The sequence below is a fragment of the Suricata suricatta genome, chromosome 9 (assembly GCF_006229205.1).
Source record: "Suricata suricatta isolate VVHF042 chromosome 9, meerkat_22Aug2017_6uvM2_HiC, whole genome shotgun sequence".
Classification (NCBI taxonomy): Eukaryota; Metazoa; Chordata; class Mammalia; order Carnivora; family Herpestidae; genus Suricata; species Suricata suricatta.
Window position 1 is genome coordinate 129,814,630 of NC_043708.1, and position 23,685 is coordinate 129,838,314.

At 48.3% G+C, this 23,685-nt stretch overlaps 1 protein-coding gene across 1 annotated transcript in view; it reads right to left on the bottom strand.

Annotated features, from left to right (window-relative positions):
- SLCO3A1 (solute carrier organic anion transporter family member 3A1) overlaps nt 1–23,685 on the bottom strand; it is a 240,524-nt gene that overhangs the window by 35,392 nt on the left and 181,447 nt on the right. The window contains exons 5-7 of the mRNA XM_029952294.1: nt 17,252–17,416; nt 12,244–12,442; nt 9,884–10,022 (exon numbers count right to left, since the gene is read on the bottom strand). Of these exons, the coding sequence (XP_029808154.1) occupies nt 9,884–10,022; nt 12,244–12,442; nt 17,252–17,416 (503 nt within the window). The remainder of the gene's footprint in view (nt 1–9,883; nt 10,023–12,243; nt 12,443–17,251; nt 17,417–23,685) is intronic.

Genomic DNA, 23,685 nt, shown 5'->3' on the forward strand with positions numbered 1-23,685 from the left:
TATTTATTGAATAAATGAATAGATCTCCAGGCCTTTGCATTTCACTGTATCCTAAGTCCTTCTCAAACCCTCAGATCTTTCTGTCTCTGACTTCTGTCGCAGCCCAAGAGAAAAGAGAGATTCAGCCATAGGGGGGTAAGAACCATAGGGACCCAAGGAAGGCCCAGGTATAAATGAGAAACAGGGCCCACAGGGATGGCTGTGGTCTTGCTTAGTCAACCACCCTTTCTAGTCTGAGCTCTGACTCACATAGCCTCTTAGGCCTGTGGTGTGAGTCCTGCAGCAGAGTGATCAGGGCCAGAATCTGGTGAATAAACCGTGTGATTGGTAAGCTTTGTTTAAGAAGTAATCTGTAATTGGGACCTATTACAATAGGTATAATCTAAAACTCAGTCTTAGATTTTTGCCCAATACCTAGATCAGGCCTCGAATGCATTGTATTTACCATGAAAGGAAAATTGCCCAGCTCCTCTCTAAGAAACTCCCTTCTGAAATGGACCCACTGTGGATTAGGTCTGTGTTCCGGCTCTAATGGAATGGGATAAAAACGAGACATCTTTATTTCAGACTATTTGACACAGTGATTGCACGGCTCTGTCTGGTCTGGGGAGCAGAAGCAATGTCCTGGGAATGGAGTGAGCGGGCAGCAGAGCTGAGCCAAGACAAAGGGACAGAGGTGATGGCGCACAAAGCCAGGGAAAGGGACAAGAACAGGCCAAGGGCAGCCACAGTCCTGCTGGACAGAAATGAAGCATGTGTAGGGTCATTAACACCACAAGAGCAGAAGTGAGAAATGCAACCAGTAGAGATGTCGTCTGGCTGGTGCCCAGGAGAGAAGCTGAAAATGGGTGGGTGGGTCCCTCCCAGAGGCTGTAGGCAAATCTGTACTCTCAGATTTAACTTATTTGAGAAGAGCTGTGGAAGAGGCTGGGGAGGAGGTAAGCCAGAGGGTTGGAGCAGAGACATGGATGGCACTCCTTTCTGGGCAGATGACTCAGTCTGACACAATGACCAGGAAACGCTGGGTGGTCCACGGTCTGGGAGGCCAGGCACCTGGGCCCTTCCTGTGACCCCTCCAAGAGGGAAATCTAAGGGAATACGCTAAGCTGTGGCCACAAGGCAAGAGATGGAGAAACATCCTTCATTTGGGCTTAGGTGACACCAGATGGACCTGGATGTCGTGCTAAAGGGGCTGCAGGGACACTGGCTGCAGAGGCAGCTGTTTGAGAAAAAAACGTCCTCCCAGATGTCCACATGTCGAGGGAAGAACCACAGACGAGGACACAGGGCCCAGGGTGCATAACTGCAAGAGATGACCTTCTACCTATGAGGTTTCAGACTCCTATCCCAAACAGAAGGGAAATAGAGGAACGGCACTTCTTCCACGGATATTAGCCAGGCATCTACGTGGGAACCCCTAAACTTGCAAAAGTTCTGAGGAGCAGAAAGCCAGAAAATACAGAGAGAACTTGGATGTGATAGAATGATCCACTTGACTAAGGAGATGACAGAGACTAGAATCCTAATTCTCACCCTGTGTGTACCCGACAGTCCCATCTGGCCAGTCCAAAAAGCAGACGGATCTCAGAAGCCACCTGCAGACAGTCATGGCCCGAATCAAGTGCTTTCCCTGGCAGCCCCCAATATCTATCACGATTGAGAAAGTGCACTGGGCTCCGGGAGACTGGCGCATCATTCCTGACCTGGCAAATACCCATTTTTCCATCTCCGTTTCAAAGGAACGTCTTCCCGACTCACCATTCTGGGGGAAGGAATGCCATGTTTGCCTCCTTTGTCATAGGTACATTCTCTGTCTGGCATCACATATTGGGGTGGGAGATGGGGGCAGGATCTGGCTTCCCTGGAAGTAAGTGCATCCTGATACAGCATGTTATAACCAGACCACCACTGTGCTCACACGGAGCAGGGCAGGGCGGGCAAAGCTTTGCAACCAGTGGTGACCCAGAGGACAGAAGGGGACGGACTTGTAAATTCTACAGGAACTTATCCTACATACAGACGGCCCAGGCACAACATGACGTGAGTACAAGGTAAGTCACAACACCGTTTGCAAGACCCAAAGTTATGCAGCAATCTGGATGCCCATCACAGGCACTGGTTACACAGGCTCCTAGAGATCCATGCAAGGAAAGACCATGTAGCTGTTAAAAATAAAGACACAGGAGTGTTCTTTATGTACAGATACGGAAAGGATGCCAACATGAATTATTAACAGTAAGAAGCCCACAAACAACGAGGTATGGAATAAGAAAGACCTTGGAGATGCATTAAAATCCAGAAGAATATGCAAGAAACTAATCATAGTAATGACCTACTTGGCAGGGCAGTGGGTTGGAGAACAGGAGACAGAGTTACAAAGGAGAGATGCCACTCCCTCTCTTTTATACTTTTTGATTTTTGAACAATACAAGTAGATCACCAATTAAAAAAAAGAACTGCAGAACATTACAAAATAAAGAAGAAATCAATGAAGGGTCGTCACTGAAAATCAAACTCCTATTCCACATTCAGTCATTAATTTAGACTGAGAAATGTTTCTGTTCACATATAATGACGGGGATAAATAATTACAATAAAGCCGGAGACCATGAAAATAGAAAAATTACTCTTTAGAATCTCAGATTAATTTTCTATTGACAAAGGAAATCATAAGCATGCTATTTTGACAGCTCATATTACAAGGGGGAAAAAACTTTATCTGCAATGTTTTGAAAATACCAGCAAATGAAGTTGTTTGTGTTTGCATCTTTTCTCCTTGGATCAATTAATTGCACAAAGAAAACTGACTTTAGCTTGAAGGAGGACTCTTGCGAGGGGACAGGTGTGTGTGTATGGGGGGGGGGGTGTGAGGAGGTGATCTGTACTGAGCCTGTTGTGAAATGTGGAAAGGTGCAGAGTTATTCCCCCAAATTCTGGAATATTCTTTCTGGTTTTCTTTCTGCAGTGTATTCAGTTACGAGGCAGAAATGGCAATTTCTCTTAAAGCTCAGGTCTAGTCCTGTGCTTTGAAGGAGAGTTTGTTGCACAGAGTGCTAGGATGCACGGCGCTCTGTCCTGCTTCTGCCTGTGAGACACTGACCCCTGTCATCACATCCTGATGAGGGGACAGCGGAGGGCTGCCCACCATGGCCATACTGCCAGGGAAGGTTGGAACCTTTTCCTTCCAGTGACAACGTGCTCCTATGCGTCCTAGACACTTAACAGATTCTGTCACGATTCGGCGGAGTTCCTCAGACACCCTGCTGTCATTTGTTACTGTCTTTTGGCAGCTTAGACAGTCTTCACCTCACTGGCCCAACCCACGCTGTCATACTTAGGTAGCGACCTCAACGCTCGTCCCCACAACCCACGTGTCTCCTGGCAAAGGGGATATTGAAAAACCGCAAGAAGAAATAGACTCTCTTGTTCCCTGTCAGGGCTACTGGCTGAAGGATAATGGCCAGGGAGAAACATTCTCCGATGAAAGCAAGACCCCCGTCCACCTTTCGCTCCCATCGCCTGGAACGCAGGGGCCAAAGCACATCGGGCAGAGCCTTAATTATCTCCTGCAGGAAGGGGAGGAGAGGGCTGGGCTTCTGGGAGCGGGAGGCCCACGCTTTGCTTTGCTCCCGCCACCCCCGGAAGGCAGTGCGGGCGGAGCACGGAAGGGGAAGGATGCGGCTGGAGCTAGGAGTGGGCATCAGGTCCCTGTGTTTCTCCCTCTCTCTCTTCCGCAGATAGCATCTGACCCTGTAACACAAAGTCCAAGCCTCCCCCCGGCCTCCCGCTCACACACAGTCCATCCATGGCTCTCCATCGCCAGGTACCCACCCCTCCTTAACGAAAAGGCCCCTGCCACTGCTCCTCCTCGGGGCTGAGGGGCGTGGAAATCTGCACCCCTCCCCCCCAGCCCCACCGGCCCTGAGCCTGCACAAGCCAGTTTATGCTCCGGGTTTCCTGATCTCTTCACAAGTCTGTGTCTTCCTCTTAGCCTGCGAACACCTATCCTTTACTGTCAGGCTATTTTAATTTAAAAAAAAAGTTCTGTTTCCTTATTGAAAAAGGGATGCGTGCTCGTTTTGGATACTTTAGGAGTTTGCGGGAAATGTGAAGGAAACATGAAAATTAATGTTTCAGTCTCTAGCTAGAGGTGATGTTCTGGGAGCAGCTGGTGGCGTATCTTCGGTAGAGCTCTTTCCATGTAAAGATACACAAATATTTAGATTTTTCTTTTTCTTCCCTAAAAGGGATACTCTGTATATTGCCTTATAATATGCTCATTTCACTTAATAGGTTAGCTGTTGCTCGTGAGTATTCCTTTCTATATAATTCTATCGATACATTGTAGCTCATCTCACAGCAAACATGAGCTCCTGCCTTTCCAACTCTGTATTTATTTTTTAGTTATATTTTTTAAGTTAATAATTATTTTTGAGAGAGAGAGACAGACCAAATATGAATATGAGGGGGAGAAGGCAGAGAGAGAGGGAGACACAGAAACCGAAGTAGGTGCGGGGGTCTGAGCTGTCAGCACACAGCCTGACATGGGGCTCAAACCCACGGACCACGAGACCATGACCTGAACCGAAGTTGGACACCTAACCAAATGAGCCACCCAGGTGCCCCATTTACTTATCTTTAAGTAATCTCTACACCCAACATGGGAACTCGAACTCACAACCCCAAGATCAAAGTCACACACCCTTCCTCTGAGCCTGCCAGGTGCACCCTGCCACCCCACCTCCAGCTCTCTATTTCTAGTGCCCAGTCCAGGGCCTGAGGTATATAGGTGTTCCGGTGGCAACGCCCTCATTGGGCTTTATTTCAGAATAGTCGTGTCTTCTGACAAGCCATCGCCTGAATGAGTATAGACTTTCAAATCAACACACAGGGCCAGGCTCTATGAGAGGGCTTGTAAACTCCAAACCTTTGAGGGCAAGACAGGAAACAGGTAAGAAAACTGGCACAGGGATAAGGGGTAGCCAGCGACAGAGACTGTGGCTAAGAGGAGATCAAATGCCTGGTTTGTGGGTTCGACCATTTCTCAGCTCCAGCCACACTCGCTGCCCTGTGAGGCCGCCAGGACCAAGTCAGATCCCGTCCAACTTTTACAAGAGGCCAGGAATCCAGATTGGTGTAGGAAAGGCACAGACCATTTAAACCCTGATTCAGGCCACAGGAAGCTCATCCGCAGGGCAGAGAGGCTGTCTACGCAGTTTGCTTCATCTGTACTGTGCAGACACAGCGCCCCCAGGCTCCAGCTCAGTTTCCTGAGTGCTTGAACACACAAAGGTGAGAAGGAAGGACGTGGAAGCTTGGGTGCTCAGTGTCAGCGTGGACACGGTTTCTCAAAAGATAAAAACTTAGGAACCCATCCCTTCTCCTAGAGCACTGGTTCTGCCTGTGGGGGCTTCTGCCCCCAACCACAACCTGTAGAAATACCTGGAGACATTGGTGGTTTCACAAATGAGGGGGCGTTGCTCTAGGCATCTGGTGGGTGGAGCTTAGAGACACTACTGAAGAGACAGACACAGCTCCAAATGTCAGCAGGGTCTGGGTGGAGATGCTTCATAGGCGAACAGTGGTTCTCAGCCTCTGTTACGTACCAAAAACATTTGGGGGTGGGGGTGCTTTAAAATATGAATACCTGCGTCCTATCCCACAGTAAGGAAATCAGAGTTTCTAAGGATGAGGTTCAGGCTTCATATTTTAAAAGCTCTCAAATGATCCTAATAGGCAGGCAGGACTGAGATCCATGACCGCCAACAATAAACTTCCTGCCTGCGTCCATAATGCGCCCCCGCCCCCCCGTCCCCACAGAACTGGCTCAGTACTGGGCTCAAATAGGAGCTCGACACCTATCCATTGCCTGCATGGGGGGAGGATAGGTTCCTGGTCTCTCATTAGTTGCCTACAAACTGCTGTGCTGGACTTGTATCAACTTCCAACGTGGCTGTGACAAGCCTTTATTTTGTTTGTTTCAATTATTCAGTACATCAAAAGGATACAATTCCCAGCAGTCAGTCAGCTGCACACCAACACGCTTTCTGGTGGAGTAATTACTTCCGAGAGTGAAAGGTACAGATACAATCTGGACAATATATTCATGCCAAAGGAAGCTTACAAAATGAACTCAGGATCTTTTTTGTTACCCCTCCTCGTCAGATGCAAGAAGATGAACTGGAAATTGTACATTCAATGTGATCCTGGAAATGTCCATGGCTATCTCTTGTGGAGATAAGAAATAGGAAAATAAAATACAAACCCCAAGCCAGAGCAGCAAGGAAGGTCTAGTATCAGCAAACCACTAATGCTAACCAGATAATCAGAACTGTGTGATTGGTGACGTATTCACATTTAATGGAATTATGGGAAATTTTCACGGGTTCTGATGGAAGTTGCAAGTGGGTGGGGCATGACCTAGACTAGGGCTTTAGTATTGAAGTCCGCACCAGCCACCCTACTGGCCTGCCAAATGCTATTCAAAGGAGCAGTATCCGCGCCTGTGGTTCCCTGGGGACAGCACAGGGCCTCCAGCCAGGTGTTCAGGAAGCCTGGGGCCAGAGCCATGGCTGGCATTGGAAATGCAAGGGTCCACAAGAAAACCCCAACCCCATCGCTGGATGCTGGAGCCTAGTGAGGGAGACACAAGAGTACACAAGCTATTAGACTAGGGAGGGAGGGTCTGATCTTGCAGGATAGAGCAAGTGCCGGAGGACTCTGCAGGATGAGGTTCTAATGCCGCCCTGGAAGAAGTGATGAGCGGGAAGGAGGATTCTCATCTGCACGGCATCTGAAGGGCTCAGGGGAAGACTCTCCTTGACACAAGGAGCAGCATGTGCAAAGGGCTGGAGGTATAAAAGGAGCAGCATGTGCAAAGGCCCAGGGGTATAAAAGGAGCAGCATGTGCAAAGGGCTGGAGGTATAAAAGGAGCAGCATATGCAAAGGGCTGGAGGTAAGGGAGAGCTGGGTGTGTCGGGGGGAACCCCATGAAGTTCAACATAGCACGTTGTTCTTTAACCGGGGGGAGAAGTCGGGAGGCTGAGGCTGCAGAGGCGGCAGGGCAGCCTGGGAAGGCAGCATCCTGACTACGGAGCGCACGCATGAAGAAGTCCTTTCGAGGCGGAAGGAGGTAAGCATCCTAGAGAGGTAAGTCACCGAGTCAGAGGAGGACACAAGGTTTGGGGTCAGAGCTATGAACATTCCAACGCCAACGCCACCATGCTCTGCATGAGCTGGGGCAAGTGCCTGGTCTGTAACCAGGGAGTAAGAAGAACACCTCCCTCCCCAGGCTGCCATGAGAATCGAGGATAAGATTCACACAGGGCTGGGGTGCGGATTTAAGAATGACTGCACTCACACCTGGAGAGCTAGGGACTCCAGCAGACGGCGGAGGAATAAGAAGCAAAAAGGGGAAATTGGGAAGACGGATGAGGAAGCCTTCAGTTTGTGGAAAGGCTTTTTTGAGAGCTCGGAGGCAGGAAGAGGGAGCGAAGGAGGGAGCGAATGTACCAGAAATATAATCCACCATTTGGCGCTCTCTCAAAACACTGCAGCGGAGATTTAAAAGATTGAAATTGCTTTTTGCTCATTTTTGGATGCTGGCCTGAGATTTCTTTGACTCAAGGCCAAGCCGTCATGGACCATGAGTGACAGGCGGAAGGCCTGTCGCAGGGCCCACGCAGGCTCTTGAAAAAGTCTCCGATCTCTACGGTTACGGCTGTTTTTCAGGCTAGCTTGTCACAAGAGCCCCTTTCCAGGATAGGCATGGCCTCAGTCACTTGCTGGGAGCCATAATATCTGGAGACCTGCCTCCCTGGGGGAGACATGTTACTCCCGCCCTGGCCTGGGGCCCGGGCTGTCTCAGTCTCTGACTTGTAAATGCAGGAGGCAAGCCTCCCTGATTTGCCTGCACCCCAGCAGAGGACAGGAGGCCCCCAGCAATGTGAGGAAAAGGCAGGCAGGTGTGTGGAGAAAGGACATGCCCAGGGGGAAGCAGAGCGGCTCACTATCCATTAACTGCATTCCGCAGCTTGCGGTTTCAGCAGCTGGCGAGGTTCCTCTTTAATAAGACTCCTGTACATATGAGATCATGGGAAATCCGATTTAAAAAAATTTTTTTTTTTTTTTGGTCAGTGAATGCTCTGGAATGGAGCCCTATTTGGTCTCAGGATACTGAGTCAATTGAATTCCTAAAGCAAGACAGACCAAAACTGATTTACGTAACTTTTTGGATATTCAAATGTTAATAAAAATTGTTGTCATGAAAAAGAACAGCGTGTACTTTTATTTTAACCGTTCACAAGGCCCCATCCCTTTTTAAAATTCATTTCTAGTCACATAAAGAAGTTGCTTTATCATCTAATAAAAAAAAATCAGTTTCTCTCCACCCCCCCCCACCACAGTGATTTATTTTCTCAATAGAAAAATGTTAATAACTGGCCAGGAATCTAAATGTTAAAAGCAAGGAAAAATGAAGTCTTTGGAGATGAAAATAAGCGATCGATCTCTCTTCCTTCAGAAAAATTGCTGCTCCCAAAAGATACAGAATGTGAGAAGGACAAGGAACACATAATTGCAACTCTAAATTCCTCCAAAGCAGCCACCCAGCCTTTTTCTCATCTTTCTCTTCATCTGTGCATTCCGGAACATTTACAGAGTGCTCCTGGAGGACAGTCCTCACTCGGGAAACTCAACAGATCCGAGCAGATGACTAACACTTTCAGCAGACCGCTGCAGAGAAATGAGAGGGGAGCCTCCAGAGACAGGTACGGAGAACCACCGAGGTAAGAACACCAAAGCTAGAGAAGGGAAGGGTATTGAGAGTTGAATAGGAGTTCTCCAAATGGGAAGAGACGTGTGAAAAGGCATACACCTGGTGTGAGGGAAGCTGAATGTGACAAACTAAAAGGAAGAAGAGCTGAAGAGAATGGCTGAGGACACACATGTGCTGAAGACACCTACAAAGCCGGTTCAGTCCCTAGGGCTCATCTTACAGGTGACAGGATAGCATAAGACGGGGCCCTTTGCTGTTGCAAACTATTGCAAAAATCATCTTGGATGCAGTGTAGAAGATGGGCCAGAAGGGGGCCACCCTGAGCTGTGGGGACAGTGGGGCAACTGCCACACTTGTCCAAGGCAGAGACCAGGATGGCTGGCACCAGGGCAGTGGCGTTGGGGATGCAGAAGACAGGCAGGCGTGAGAGACACCTGGAAGGTAAGACCCACATGACTTGGTGGCCAGTCCCTTAGCATCAGGTTTTCATGCAGAGACTGTGGAAAATGGAGGGCTGATGGCCAACTGGAAAATTCATACTGAGAAGCAGGGGTAAAAAAAAAAAAAAAAAGTTTAGTGGATGGATGGAAAAAGGTGGGAGGTACTCATTAAGAATAAAAAGGCAAAGGGAACCAAGTAAGGAAGAGGTTGAATTAGTGTCAGATAGCCTCAGGTTTGGAAGATGTCTTCTCTGGTCAATGGTATTCTCGTCTTCCTTTACATACTTCTGTTGGTGGGGAGCTCATTACTGGTAGTCAGGCTATTCCACAGACACCCTCTGTGAGTGCCTTGAACCATCATCTTTTTCTCTGGCTCCATATGTACAGCTTCCTTTAAATTTCTTTTTAACATTCAGTTGCTCCATGACACTTTCTGAAACCTATTGGATTTAGCAGGAAGGTCTGAATGACCGGGCAGTCTACCCATCTGGCTGAAAGAGAGTCCTCCACTAGATCGCGATGGAGTCTGAGAAGCAGTCACGATGCAGGTGCACAAAGAATAGAACACGTGTGATGGCCCACTCCTGCCTCTGACCATGGGTTTTAAGCTACTTGGGCTGCCGGAGTCCCTTGCCCCAGGCCCTCCTGTCAGAAAATCGCCAATACCGTGCTGTTGCAGCCAGCGAAGCAGGCAGACAGGTAGGTGAGGCCATCTGCTCCACACACAGGCGTGAAGGAATCGGTTTGGCATTCACAATTTTTATTGCAGGGCGAGTAGGGGTCCAGGGCTGAACCAGGCGCTGAGCTGGAAAAGAACGGAAGCATGGAATCCATCAGAGGAAGGTCGATTTCAGTTGCATCGCTCCGCCCTCTACCGTGAGGAGTCACCTGGCACTCCTGCCTTCTGCTCCTCCCTGTCCCACAAGGACCCGCCCAGCGCCTCCCCTGGGAGCCGTGCAGAGGCAAGGGTGCTAACCTGTGAGCCCAGAGGCGGAAGAAGCCTCTTCTCCTTTGCACCAACCAACGTGCCCTCTGGGCTCAGCTCTGGGTCACCTCCTCCAGGAGGCTGCTCATGATTACTAAAGCTCGGCCAGGTCCCGCCTTCCCTGACCCAGCAACTCCACCCCTCAGAGCCCAAAGCGGACATGTCCCCTCCTCGGGGGAGTGCTGGAGTCTGTGTTATCCGTCCTCACCATGCTTAACACCGCCTCAACTAGCCTGGCTTCAAAAACTATCGCCTGTGTGATTCAGCTTCCGGAGGAAAAGAACGCAAGTTATTTTAAAGTTCCTTTTGTACCATTAAAGGCACAATTACCTAAAGCACGCCAACTGCCAAGAGGAAAAGGGCGGAGTGGGCGTTGTTAGCTCCGTGAGAGGCAGCTAACAGCTAGAGTCTCCCTCTAGCCCCGTTATTTTCAGCTGAGACTCCCAGGGTTCAGAACCCTTCATAGTAATGACGGTGACGGTGATATCTGACAATTTATGTGGCAGGTGCTATTCGAGGTACTGCACGGATTATGTTTCACTTGTTCTCCGTGCGACTCCACGGGGTTGACAGAGAGGAAACTGAGGCAGAGCCAGGCTGAGTTGCCCACCCGAATATACCTACCTCGCACATGGGAAAGGGGGAGGGGGTCCTGGAGCTCTACCGATCTGGGGAGAGTTAGCAGTTGGATTATAGTCCCTGAGCCTTTTTCTTTTCTTTTCTTTTTTTTTTTTTTTTAATGAAGAAGAACTTCATTATCATAAGACCCTATGCTCTGAACCGCTACAAGTTTACTTCTGGAGAGCTGGCACAGTTTAAGGCTGGCGGTCTTTCTCTCCAAAAGCTGTTATTTAAAGGCACACACAAACCAGAAGGTGCCACATTTGGGAGAGGGAGGAACCGAGACTGGGGTGGGGGGCAGAAGAGGCCATGGTGGGGGTAAAGGGGATGGAAGGGCGCCCGAGTGCCTGGACCATGCATGGCCATACAGACAGCTGCCTCCGTCCGTGTTCTCGCATTCAGCCTGCTTGACCCTGCAGGTGCCTCTTCTAGATACAGGACTACAGGAGAAAGCCTGATGGCCTGCCTGGAGGAGGAGAGTGGTGTGAGGAGGAACTGGTATCCTGCAGGCCAACTCTGCTGCACCCTTGATGCTCCAGACTGACCCCCAAGCAGCTTCAGAGTCTCACACAGAAAGGGAGCCATGGAATCTGGACTCTGGCTAATTCCCTCTGGGACAATTCTGGTTGGACTCTAGGTCAACGTCTTGGGATACTAGCTAAGAAAAAGTTTCCCATAAGAACCAACTTCCTCTGCTTGTCCCTCTTTTCTCCTTTTATTCCCCACTTTCTTCTCCCTCCCATACTTATAAATGCCTACCGTGGATGAGACCCTATTGCTCCTATGGGAGCGTAATGATAGCTTCTGATAATTTTAGGAATGGTTGAAATCTATTCTTTCATTTTAGGCTGAACTTTTTAAAAGTCTTTATTTATTTTGAGGGAGAAAGAGTGAGAGATGGTGCAGATGAGTGGGGAAGGGGCAGACAGAGAGGGAGAGAGAGACCTCTCAAGCAGGCCCTGCGCTGACAGCACAGAGCTTGACAAGGGACTCGAACCCACGAACCATGAGATCACGACCTGAGTTGAAATTAAGAGTCAGATGCTTAACCGACTGAGCCACCCGGGTGCCCCTAAGATGAATTTTAAAATAAAATTTCTCTGTATTATCTTTAATCGTTCCTAAAGTCAAATGTTAACCATGGCTATAGGAATACTGTGGGGAATGAATGTTGGATGGTCGCCCCCAGCGTGTTCCCGGCCACCCCGGGGGGGCAGCTGTTGAGCAGAACTGCCTTGCTCCCTCCACCCACAAGGTCCTCGTGGATTCTCTGGCACCGGGAGGAAGATGCAGAGAAGATCATTGGACCCTCCACTCATGGTCACCAGGAACAAAGCTGGCTCCGTCACCCTACCACAGAGAAAGAAGCCAGGCATCCCCGGGGCAGGCAGGTGCGGAAACAGACATCTGTGGGACTTACGTGTTTCCATAGGGAACAGTAACCCCAGCCACAGGGCCCGTGTCACAGCCCAGGAAGAGGAAGGAGACGTAGCAAGCTGTGGACACCAGGTTGACGAGCATGGCCATCCGGATGGCTCCGAGGGCCGAAAGACTGAGCTTCTTCACCAGGAGACCGCCCAGGAAGATCCCCAGACAGGCACATGGGATTGCAGTCATCCCTGGGGGAACAGAGAGCAGGAACTGTTAGCTGAGGAACCAGGACCAGCCAATGCAACAGATGCTGGTGCAAGGCTGGGGGCTGAGCCCTGTCCGGACTGATTCCCAGTGATTCCCTGGCAGCACCACTTTCTCCACACTACCCCCTCCCCACCCCCAGGTCTCCATAAAGGGTCTTATTTCTGCCCTCAGGAAGCTCACAGAAAACTGTTTACACACATAAACACTCAGTTGAGTCCAAGTACATACATCTATCATGCTAAGTGAGGTACCTTCATGGGAAAGACGTGGCTGGTGTGGGAACAGCCAAGAGACAAAGACAAACTGGGAACATGCACATGCGTTTTAGGGAAGTAAAGATCACAGAGCACTGATGTGCTCTCTGTGCATCTTTGAGATGACGTGGGAAAAGGGGCCTCCCCTTTTCTTGTTAGTCAAGGAGGGCTTCAAGGAAGGGTCTGGCAGCTATTTAAACAAAGGTTCCAGGACTCACCAGCCCATGGACACGGCATTTTAACCAGCTCCCAGACCTCTTGGGAAGTAGCATCAATCAAATCAATGTTTTGTAACTTGGGGAGTAACCGGCATAAAATCTTCCCCCTCTTATAAACAGAGCTATCTGCAAAGCAGCAGGACCATAAACCTATTATTTCTGATTCTCAGAGACTCGTAGAATTTTTGAAGGACCGAAGGATCCTAGGGTTTCAATCTCCTGTTTGGGTTTTTGCTTTGTTCTGATTTGCTTCATCTAAAACTCAGCTTTAAATTACCGTGTGTCATTTATCCACCATGTAGATTGCACATGGCCAATTTCCCAGGGCAGGCCGCCTCCTCCTTGCCAATCAACAGACCTCTAGGTCAATCGACTACATCAACCAGCTGGTATGTGCTAAGGGAATGCAAATTAATTTTAATATTAGGGTAAGAAAAACATAATCAGGAAGGCTGAGCTCTGCAAGAAAATAGCTCAAGTCACATTTAAATAAAACAAAGCTCTCTGTGTTATCTGATGCTCTTGGACTATCTACTTGGTTTTCCCTTGTTCTTGGTATAGAAATGACCTTCATGATCAAGCCTGCACGCGTGTCTCTCTGCTCAGCCCATGTCCACTGTTCCTCCTTTCTCTCCCTGGGACGGACCAAGCCCATTTAGTTCCCCCCAGACTTTGCACTTGCTGATACCTCTCTTGGAACATTTTTTGCATGGCGTCTCCACTTGGAAGGCCTTGTACTCCATTCAGAGATGCCTTCCCAGCCCACGCTTTCTAGAGAGGTGCTATACTCCACCCAGGAGCCTCCCTATCATTCCTTACCCTGTTTTATTGTCTTCTTGGCTCTCCCCACCATCTGATGCTGCCTCATTCGTTTTTAGTTCTCTGGTTCACTCAACCCCTCCCCAAATCAGCTTCCCTGAGCCCAAGAGCCTTCCCCATCCCGCTCAGTCCACACTATTCCGTGTGCCTGGCACAGTGCCCAGCACAGAGCGGACACTCAAAGCTTATTTTCAGGATGAATGGAAAGGTGAGCAGGTTAGATCTGTGTGAATGAACCCTGGGAAGACAAGCCCACGCTCAGAGAGCAGGCCTGTGCTTTGTTTCATTTCCCAGCAGAGACCGCAGGGAGCGTCACCTGGTGATGATGGTAACTATGGCAATAACAGGCTTTCAGCGCCTTTCCTCCCAGCCATCATCAGCCTGCTCTCTTCCTGATGTGTGCGCCGCCTTAGCACTCAGTTATCAGAACTTCCCCGAAACTCTATCCTCATTACGTTAACCTATGCAGATTGAGTCCTTTTTATCTTCACGCATAAATCCATGCCATCAGCGACTTAATCATCTATGTAGCTCTTTTCGGGACTCTGTCCCATTTATTGATGGCTTCAAGAGTGGCACAGAGCCAGCCATGAGTGCCCAAGGATGACTGCATGGGGCCCATCCCCTGGGTCTACAGAAGCCAAGCACTTTGATGGGAGCCTTGCCTGGTGCTCCTGGGATTTCTCTCTGTCCCCACTGCCAGCCCTCCAGCGTCCATGCCGATCAGAGTGAGGCCCTGAGCAGACCACAGGGAGAGGGCACCCATGCTGCATGGACTGTTGGACAGACAGACTGACAGATCGGCCAGCGTGGGCTCTCCGCATGGCAGAAGAAGGTCTACCCCTGCCAAGCACTCTGACAGACAGAGTCACTGGGAAGGACACAGGTGCAAGAAGGCAAGATTGTTGTTTTGACCTTCTGCCCTGAAGACTATTGATTTGTTTGTCGATAGAAACTTTAGGAGTCTGTTCTAAAATAGAACACGGCTCCAACACAGCAGCCATGCAAATGCGATCAGAACATAAGAGCAGCAGCACAGGAATGAGGAAGAAACGGAGAAGCTCTGGCTCCTGGAGGGGAAACCAGAGACACCCCAGATTATAACATAGAAGTTATGACTTTAATTATAAAGAGACTCGCTTCATCTGTCTCTGCCAGGCAGGAACTAAAGGGCTGCCCACATTTTGCCAATACTTCCTGGAAGTGACACTTAACACAGAAGTGGATGGTAAAGCATTATTAGTAAAAGAGAAGGAAAAAATAAGGCTTGTGCAACCTTAGCAGCCCCCAAGGAGACCTACCATGACCCAGCTGCATCATTGTAGTAGGCTTTTAATATATATTTTTTAATTGAGATACACTATGTCCTGGGAAGTGCACAAAGCTTACGGGAACAGCTGATCTGTAAATACCCCTGTAACCATGGCTCAGATAAAGCTTAAAGCATTTCCAGCAGCTCAGGAAGGCTCCCGGTAGCTGCCCTCCTCCTCCTCTTGGAAAGATAGTACCCATCATCAAGGCCTCCATCATTTTAATTAACTTTTCCTCTTTTGAACTCATATAAACACGTACTCTTTTGTGCCTGATGCCTTTCGACTCTGTCAGATTCATCCACATGGAGACAGGTATGAAAATGCTTGCTTTCTCATGCTGAGTGAAGACTCTACATGGGCAGTCCATGATTTATTTACCCATTCTCCCGTCGACAGACATCTGGGTTGAATCCAGTTGGGGCTATTACACACAAAGCAGCTCTGAACACTGTCACATATTCCTATCTAAAGAGATGGACTTCAACATTCATTTCTGGGGGGAACATGCCCAGAAGTGGAACAGATGGATTCCAGCAAAAAATAGGCTTTACCAGGCACCGCCCAGGAGCTGTCCCAAGTGCTCACACCACTGGGCACTTCCAACAGCCACACACGAGAGTTCCAGTTGCTCCACGTCACCAACACTTGGTGCTATCAGTCCGGTGGATGCGCAGTGGTATCTCAGTGTGGTTTTAATATGTGTTTTCCTGATGACTCATGATGATGACTTTGCATTTGTTTATTGGCCATTAGGCAAAGACAGTAAGCACTGAAGAAGACCATTCCCCTCAGCAAATGATCTGACGCCCCTACTTACCAGAGGGTCATTCGTGCGGCTGGGGATGTCTCTCAAATGCAGGGCTGTCCTAGCTGGATTCTCAGTGGCCACACTCATGCTTGATGAGCCTTTCTGTCGAGGGCTGTCCGTCCACATCCCTCTCTTGTCCTGCAAATCCCTTGTGCTGGCTCTTTTCCCTACACTTAGCAACCTGCTAACCACTCCACCAACTCCTGGCAGTGACCATCTCCCCCGGTCCCCTTGCCTCTGACACACGGCCCGCCTGCTAGGGCCACTGTCCTCTGCTCCATCACTGAGCTTTGGGAAAGTGTCCTGTGGTCGCAGACTGCGCCTTCTCTCTTGTGGGCTGCTCTCCACACAGAGCACAGGCTCCCTGCCGCCACCTGTAGGACACAATTCTGAGCTCTGAACAGGCAGAAGGGCATCCTGGTTGTTGCAGCTAATGGAAGGAAGCTAATGGCTTCCTTCTTGGAATCATCTCTTCCTGGACTCCCATGCTCTGTGGATTTCTCTCCCCAGCCATCTCATAATCTTCCCCACGGATCTGATTCTTTTCTGAGGTTTCCAGGTTTCAAAAACGGTACCACCAGCTGTCTGAGCCAAACACCTGGGAGTCCTTTTTTTTTTTTTTTTTTTTTTATAGTTTACTATCAAGTTGGTTTCTATATAACACCCAGTGCTCTTCCCCACTAGTGGCCTCCTCCATGACACCTGGGAGTCCTTCTTAACTCTCCTGTCTCCCTGGTCAGTTTTGAGGATGCCACTTTCCTAACTTCCCCCTAGTAATGCTCTTCCCCTGAGGGTACATTGGTTTTCTTCAGCATACCAACTCCAAACAGTGGAACAGATGCCTTGTGGACTACTACTGAGAAGGATGGGAAGGCCATGCTTGTGCTTGGGGAGAAGGAATACCATGATCCATGAATTCTGTCCGCATGGGCAGGGGTCAGGAAGGGAGTGCATGGCCTCCAACTTCTCGATTTCCTGACTGTGGGTTTCATGCTGCCAAGAATATTCTTACTTTTTTTTTTTTTTATATGCCTGAGCACAGCCTTCTAACCTTTCAGGACACCTCTTGACTCCCTCTCCCTTCATCGTCTCTTCTCCCGAACTGTACAGTTCACACTAATCTACTGATCACCTGGCCTGTCATAAGGCTTCCTTTGTACATTTTAGACTTTAGCTCTTTACCATCATATCCTTTTGCCAAATCTGACCCCAAGAATATACTTTGAAATGCCTTCTGCACACAGAGCCCGTGAATACTGCTGCTCAAGGGACAGCAGAGCTGGGGCTCTTTCTTTGGTGGGCCTCGGTAAACCCCGGCAGTGTTACGTGCATGACGGCAGCACTGTGCCCTCCCCGGGGGACGAAGAGGAGGACTCACCGAGCAGCTGGTTGGCAGAAGAGGTGGTGAGGTTAAACTGCTGCTCTAGGTACTTCCCCAGGAAGGCAGCGAAGCCGGCCACCACTGCAATCTCCATGCAGGCGGCCAGGATGATACAGGTGAACACGGGGTTGGAGAGCAGGTGCTTGGTGACCTTCGGGATCACTGCAGGGAGAGACAAGCAGAGGGCCATGGTCACACACTGCACCCCCAGGTCTTCTGCCCCCAGGGTCTCTTCTTGACACGCTTTTTGTGCATCTCAGTAAACAGCACCGGTGTCACCCAGTAGCTCAGACTGACACCTAGCACCTGCAAGTCACCCACAATTGTGAAAAGTCTGGCTTCAAAATATAAGCTGATATTTAGCCATTTAAACTGAGAACGGCTACAACAAGGTATCACGCCTTTTCTTGGTTTACTGGAAATAGTAGGATATTTTATAAGCAATGACCAATTACTTCCATCCCCCCCACCAGAAAAAGAATTTGAGGTTTGTTTCTCAAAGGAAAATATACAATTATACATTATAAATTTTAAGTGTTTCGATAATATCAGTATATCTAAGCATATATATAAGTAGACCTAGGATAAATATTTGTAACTATTTACGTAGGTTAAGAAAATATGTTCAATCTTGGGGCGCCTGGGTGGCTCCGTTGGTTGAGTGTCCGACTCTCGATTTCAGCTGAGGTCATGATCTCATGGTCATGAGATGAAGCTCCGCATTGGGCTTTGTGCTGAGCATGCATGGAACCTGCTTGGGTTGCTCTCTCTTTCTCCCCTGCTTACTCTCTCTCTTTCTCAAAAAAAAAGCGTGTGTGTGTGTGTGTGTGTGTGTGTATATATATATATATGTGTGTGTGTGTGTATACGTGTATATATATGTGTGTATATATATGTGTGTGTATATATATGTGTGTGTGTATATATAAATATAAATATTCAATATTGAGAAGTTTCTAGAAAGAAGCAGAACCCCATGCTTATATAAACACACATATCTATGCTGAGTCAAATGCCACCTCTTCCCAACAGGTCTATGGCCAACTCCTTGGAAAAAGCTTCCAAGAGTTCTCACAGGGGAGACTCCAGAGCAACCCAACTGGGGCCAAGAACATTTGGTTCTGGCCTTTTGATCTGACATAATCATTCCCTAAGCGGTAGCCAGTGGGGTCAGCTCAAATCACCATCCTAGTCAAAGCTCCCTGATGGCCCGTATCTGCTTCTTAGCAATCTGATGACACTTCCTACCACACCCCCTTCTCCCTCCAGTCCAGCTGTCTGCTCCCGCTCTTTCCTACCTCACCCACGCCCTCCCCACGTGAGGCTATGCACTAGGGGCTCCTCCCTCTGGGAGATGCTCTGCCCCCAGATCTTTGTCACGTATGTCCCTTCATCCTCAGGTGGTCTTTTTTCATCATCCAGTCCCACCTACAAGAAGCTTCCTGCCCAGCCTGGTGCCCAGGGCTCAGGTGAGAACTGATGGCAGGCAAGAGCATGTGGTGGCCTGTGCACCATAGTAACACTACTGGAGTCAGAAGGCAGGTCTTATTGAGGCCATACATTTCAATCTTATTTTATTACACTCTGTATTTCTCAAGGTAAGTGGTCTCATAAACCACTCAAGATTCCCTACATTGGTGCTTTAAAAAATGTGAGATTCGTTGTTGTTATTTTTTAAATCCTTTGAATGCAATCACATTATTTGGATTATTTCCAGCAGTTAGAATCCTTGGCATTTGGCCTTCCACCAGATCTCAACTGCGGTGTGATGACATATCCTGGTGGTGTGCAAGGGGACTTTGCAGGTACTGGGGACACCGCTGTTGCTTCAGTATTTATGCCATTATTTTAATGGGTCCTAACAAAAAAAGTCAACTGAAATGTGACTGGTACGTCAAATGCATAGTTTTATGGCTCTCGGAGCTTAAAACAATGCCAGGTTAAAACAAGTAGATTTTAAGTTATTTAATGATAAGTCTTATGTAAATAATGGTACATGTGGTCAGCAGATAAAGCAAAAAAATGATAAAAGTGCTATGCCAGTGGGGCCAGGGAGGCTCTGTTCTGCTGTGATAATAATATAGAATATTTGGCATGTAGTGTACTTGTTTCCACCTGTGTAAACAGAAAAAATAAAATTGAGTCCCAGACGAAGCAAGTATTATTCTAAGTCTAGGAAGAACCCATCAGTGTTCATGGTCACACAAAATAAACAGGTGAGCTGGGAGTCTACCACTGCATTCCAAGGTGATGGATTAGCCAGCTGTCCTAAAAAAGAGAGCTAATTACACAGACTCAATCTCATCTCCTAGGAGATGAAACTTCTAAATGGCCCAACTAATTAGAATAAAATAATAATAGGGGCTACATAAGTTTTTAATAATGTTAACAGACAAGCTCAATACATCAAAATGACAGAACAACGGGTCAGGGAATGGCAGATACATACAGCTTAAAATTTATCATTTCCATGGAAGATACCAAGCTTCAAAAGTGAAAACCCAAAGAGAAGGATTTAAAGATTTTTTGATGGAATAAAAAGAGTGCTCTTGCGGGAATGGAGTGAGGGAGATGACCAGACGCTCACTGTGGGCTGAGCAGCTCAGTCCTACATCCCAACTAAAAAAATGACCAGAGCTGTTGGCTTCTACTTTCCTGTAGTCGTTTCTCATAAAATTTCCTAAAACCTTAGGAAGGCAACTCTTGGATGGTGTAATGGTGTATAAGAACATGCATGTGCAAGTGCGTGCTTGTACACACACACACACACACACACACACACAGAAACTTTAAATCTATAATATTCACTCATTGATACTTTTTTTTTTTTTTGCAAATGCACTGGCCTTTACATGTGTTTTGTTTGTTTTTGCAGGGCTTCAAGCATTCAAGAATGCTTGAAGAATTCTTTAAGAATCATACAAATATTTACAGGAATGTTGATGTGTAATATTTAAGAATGTGGACTGCTAAAGAATTACAGGAGATGAATACATTGGGTATAAACAGAGGGTGATGATGTATCTGTCTTCATGTACAAAAGCCCGTTGGACGTCCATCATCATAAATTACTGCTAGTGAGTGAAGGCTGATGTCCTATCATGTGTGGCACATTGTGACGGGGTAATGTGTCCATGATGAGGGACTGGTTGACCGTGGCATGGAAGACCAGCCTTCACGATGTAGAGAGACAGGTATGGATCCTGTCAAGAGACCACAGCGCCTCCTTGTAACGAGCGAATATGAAAGCCCCCACCTGGTTATGTTTGGCAGATAAAAACACTGTCACTCCATCACTGTGTCCTTTTGTAATTAAGATATCTAAACTCTGGAAAACATTGCCAACAATCAATAGGCAGGTTGGGGACATTCCAGGAAAATAATCATCTGCCCTGATTTCACTGCAGGCTCCATCTCCCTTGTTAAGGTGCAGACCATCCGCTGCTGAGCTGAAATCACCAGAATCCTCGAACTAGCAACTCTGTTCTCTGGCTCAGAAAGGACGCCAAGCAGAATTTCATTTTCATCACATTATTTGGGTCCTGGTATCTGCTTGTCCTTGATCATGGCCATCACAATTTATTTGGGGAAAGGAGAGGGTGCCTCTCAACAAAGGGAACTCCAGTTAATGGAATGTTTTCATACTTCAGCAACCATTTTAATTATTCCAGAGATAAATCCACTTCAGTGGGAAAGATTCTTTGTTGAAATAGGAGAGACTGCCTGCTTTTGTCTTAATATCTAATGACTAATTTCACATTGAATTAGATGTGAAAACCATTATGTTTGAGGATCATCTGACTGAAGGCCCAGAGAGGCCTCAGTGGACCTTATTTGCATGAAGAACATTCTTTTTGCTCCCTCTACCAAGCAGATTTGCTGCAAGAAATGACAGATTCCTTGTGCGTTAAGCTATTTTGCTCCCAGGTTCTCCGTTCCATCCTAGGTTTTACTGCAAGGTCTTGTAACCCTCTCAAAAGATTACTTTTCAAAGGTTCAGCCTACCCTCCCAAGTCCCAATTTGAAAAAGAGTATTAATTAGCTTGATCCTAGGGCCATCCCAGTATTTCAAGCCTTCTTCATTCAAATGGATTGTTAAACCCATAAAATTCTAACCTTCTAAGGAGGCAGTCGCTAATGAGGTGGCCCAGACAAATAGAAACTAATGAACCAAGGCCACACCAGGCCACTGAACACCCCTGGTGCCCCTTAGCCCATTACTTCCCACCTACTGATTTAGCCTGAGAGGCTGGGAGCCAGGGTGGCAGGCAGCCTCACCAGCTGGGAAGACTTCACCTCCCATCGGGAGCTGGGTACTATCACCAGCAGGCTGGTTCGGAGTTGCAAACAGCACCAGGGGAGAGTCCTTCAGGGAAGACGTGTTTTTCCACTGCTGTTTTCCCAAGACATTCCTGTAGGACTGAGATTTCTTGAAGCTGGTCGGTCTTCCAGGAGGGAAAAAGGCAGGTTTGGAGAATTTGTGCGGATGGACGCTCTATTGCCCAGGTGCCAAGCACCGTTCTAACCACATCCACACTGATTCACAAGATCCTCACAACAAACCTGTGATCTGGGGGCGAGGTACGGCCTCCATTTACAGATAAGGAAACCGAGGCAGAGAGTGCTTCCCAGGGTTAGGGAAGCACGGCAGAAACTCCAACCTTGGCACCTGCTGCCACAGAATGTGCTCATAACTGGGGTGCTATTCCGGTTCTGGTTTTCAGAGACGCTGTTCTTGGCTGGAGCACTGAGCACGCAGACTGTCTCCGATGATCGAAGGTGCAGCTAAGTGCTTCGAAATAACAACGGTTCCCACGGAGGCTGGGGAAAACAATTCAGGGGCTGACTCTATTTTTTTTTTTGGCGGAGGAGAACAGGACAGGAAGGGAGGGAAAGGAATGAGAGGAAGAAAGGCTTGCAGAGTCCCGTCCTTCAGAAAAGTTGGACTCAGTGAGGTTGTATACAATAAGGACCTGGTTTAAGGAATTTTTCAGATTGAGAAGGTCTATGTCCCGAGCACGCCACTCCGTCCCCTGGATGATGCAGAGATTGAATGTGACCCATTGCCTGCACGGCACATGGCCCGGTGCTCCTGGCACACAGGTAAGCGCTCCGTGAGCACGGTGACAATTAATGTAATTTAAGTACTCCTTGGCTACGTTAGAGAGTCCTCAAGCTGGCGGACACGAGGTCTGCTGCAAGAAGGCCTGTGTGGGGGCAGATGTGGTAAGTAAGCGGAGCTGGGTAGTGACTGGGCCGAAAAACTCAGCTCTTGGAAGCTGTCACTGGACCCACTGGTTTCCCAAGGGGATGCCCTCCTGAGGCAGGCTGGACGGGGCACACGTCCTTGTCCACCATCCTTCCCCGGAACTGGTGGTGCCCGGGGAAGCCCTCACAGTGGGCCTCGGTTGTACCGCACTTGACTCTCAGATATTTTAGCCCTTAGGCTCTCTACTGAAATTGGCAAATTGCCCTTGACCTTCTTTCTCTTTCATAATATTGCTGTCAATACATCACGGTTAATGCTCCCAAGAAGGAGAGACAGAGCCAGTGCGTGCAGCTGTTTGGTAATTGTGACAGGGACAGCCAATGCTTGCCGGGCCAGCCAGGTCAGATGGCCAACGTGCTAAGGGTCCTTCATATCACCCTCACAGCTATTACAGCAGGCCGGTCTCACCATCTCATGGAAGACACAAGGAAACCAAGGCTTGCTTGAGCGGCTGCAAAAACCACTCTCCCGGGATGCAAAACTCAGGTCTGCTTGCACTCCAGAACCTACTTCTAAATCGTCAGGTCTCTGGATGGGGATGTGAATCAACGGAAAAGTGGCTTTCTGAAAGATAAGTTGTCAGGAAGCAGTTTCCAGCGCACAGGATCCAAGAGCAGAAGAGAACAGACAGGCAGAAGAGCAGGCTCGGGTAAGAGACACAACAGCCTTCAGGTCACGACTAAATCCAAATGAAAGGGGAAGGAAGAAGCAATGGAGATGGGAATAAATGCCACAACAGAGGCACGAGATTCAAGCCAAGGTAGGGTGCATCCTAGGAAGTTTACTGGCATGGCACAAATGTTTGAAGTCACCAAGATAGTTCCCCTGTACCCTGTGCAGACTGTCATCGGTGCACCAATGTGCCCTGGGACACCCTTGCCTGGCTCCGCCTGTCTTTCCCATGAGAGGAGCCACCTGCACCAGACATGGGACAGCTCCATCCCTAGATGTGGGCACCGTGCCTGGTGAGAGCAGGTGCTTAATAAATGCAAGATGGATTAAAGAATCGAATAAACAAACTGCAGTCTCAAAAGGTAACTGTGACAATCTCTTAGGAAACATTAACTGTGGAAACAGAGACCATGGGTCACATTCCACAGGCTCATGGGCCATGATGGAGGTGGTAATAATTAGCGAATATGGCCATTTCCAGTGCTGATTC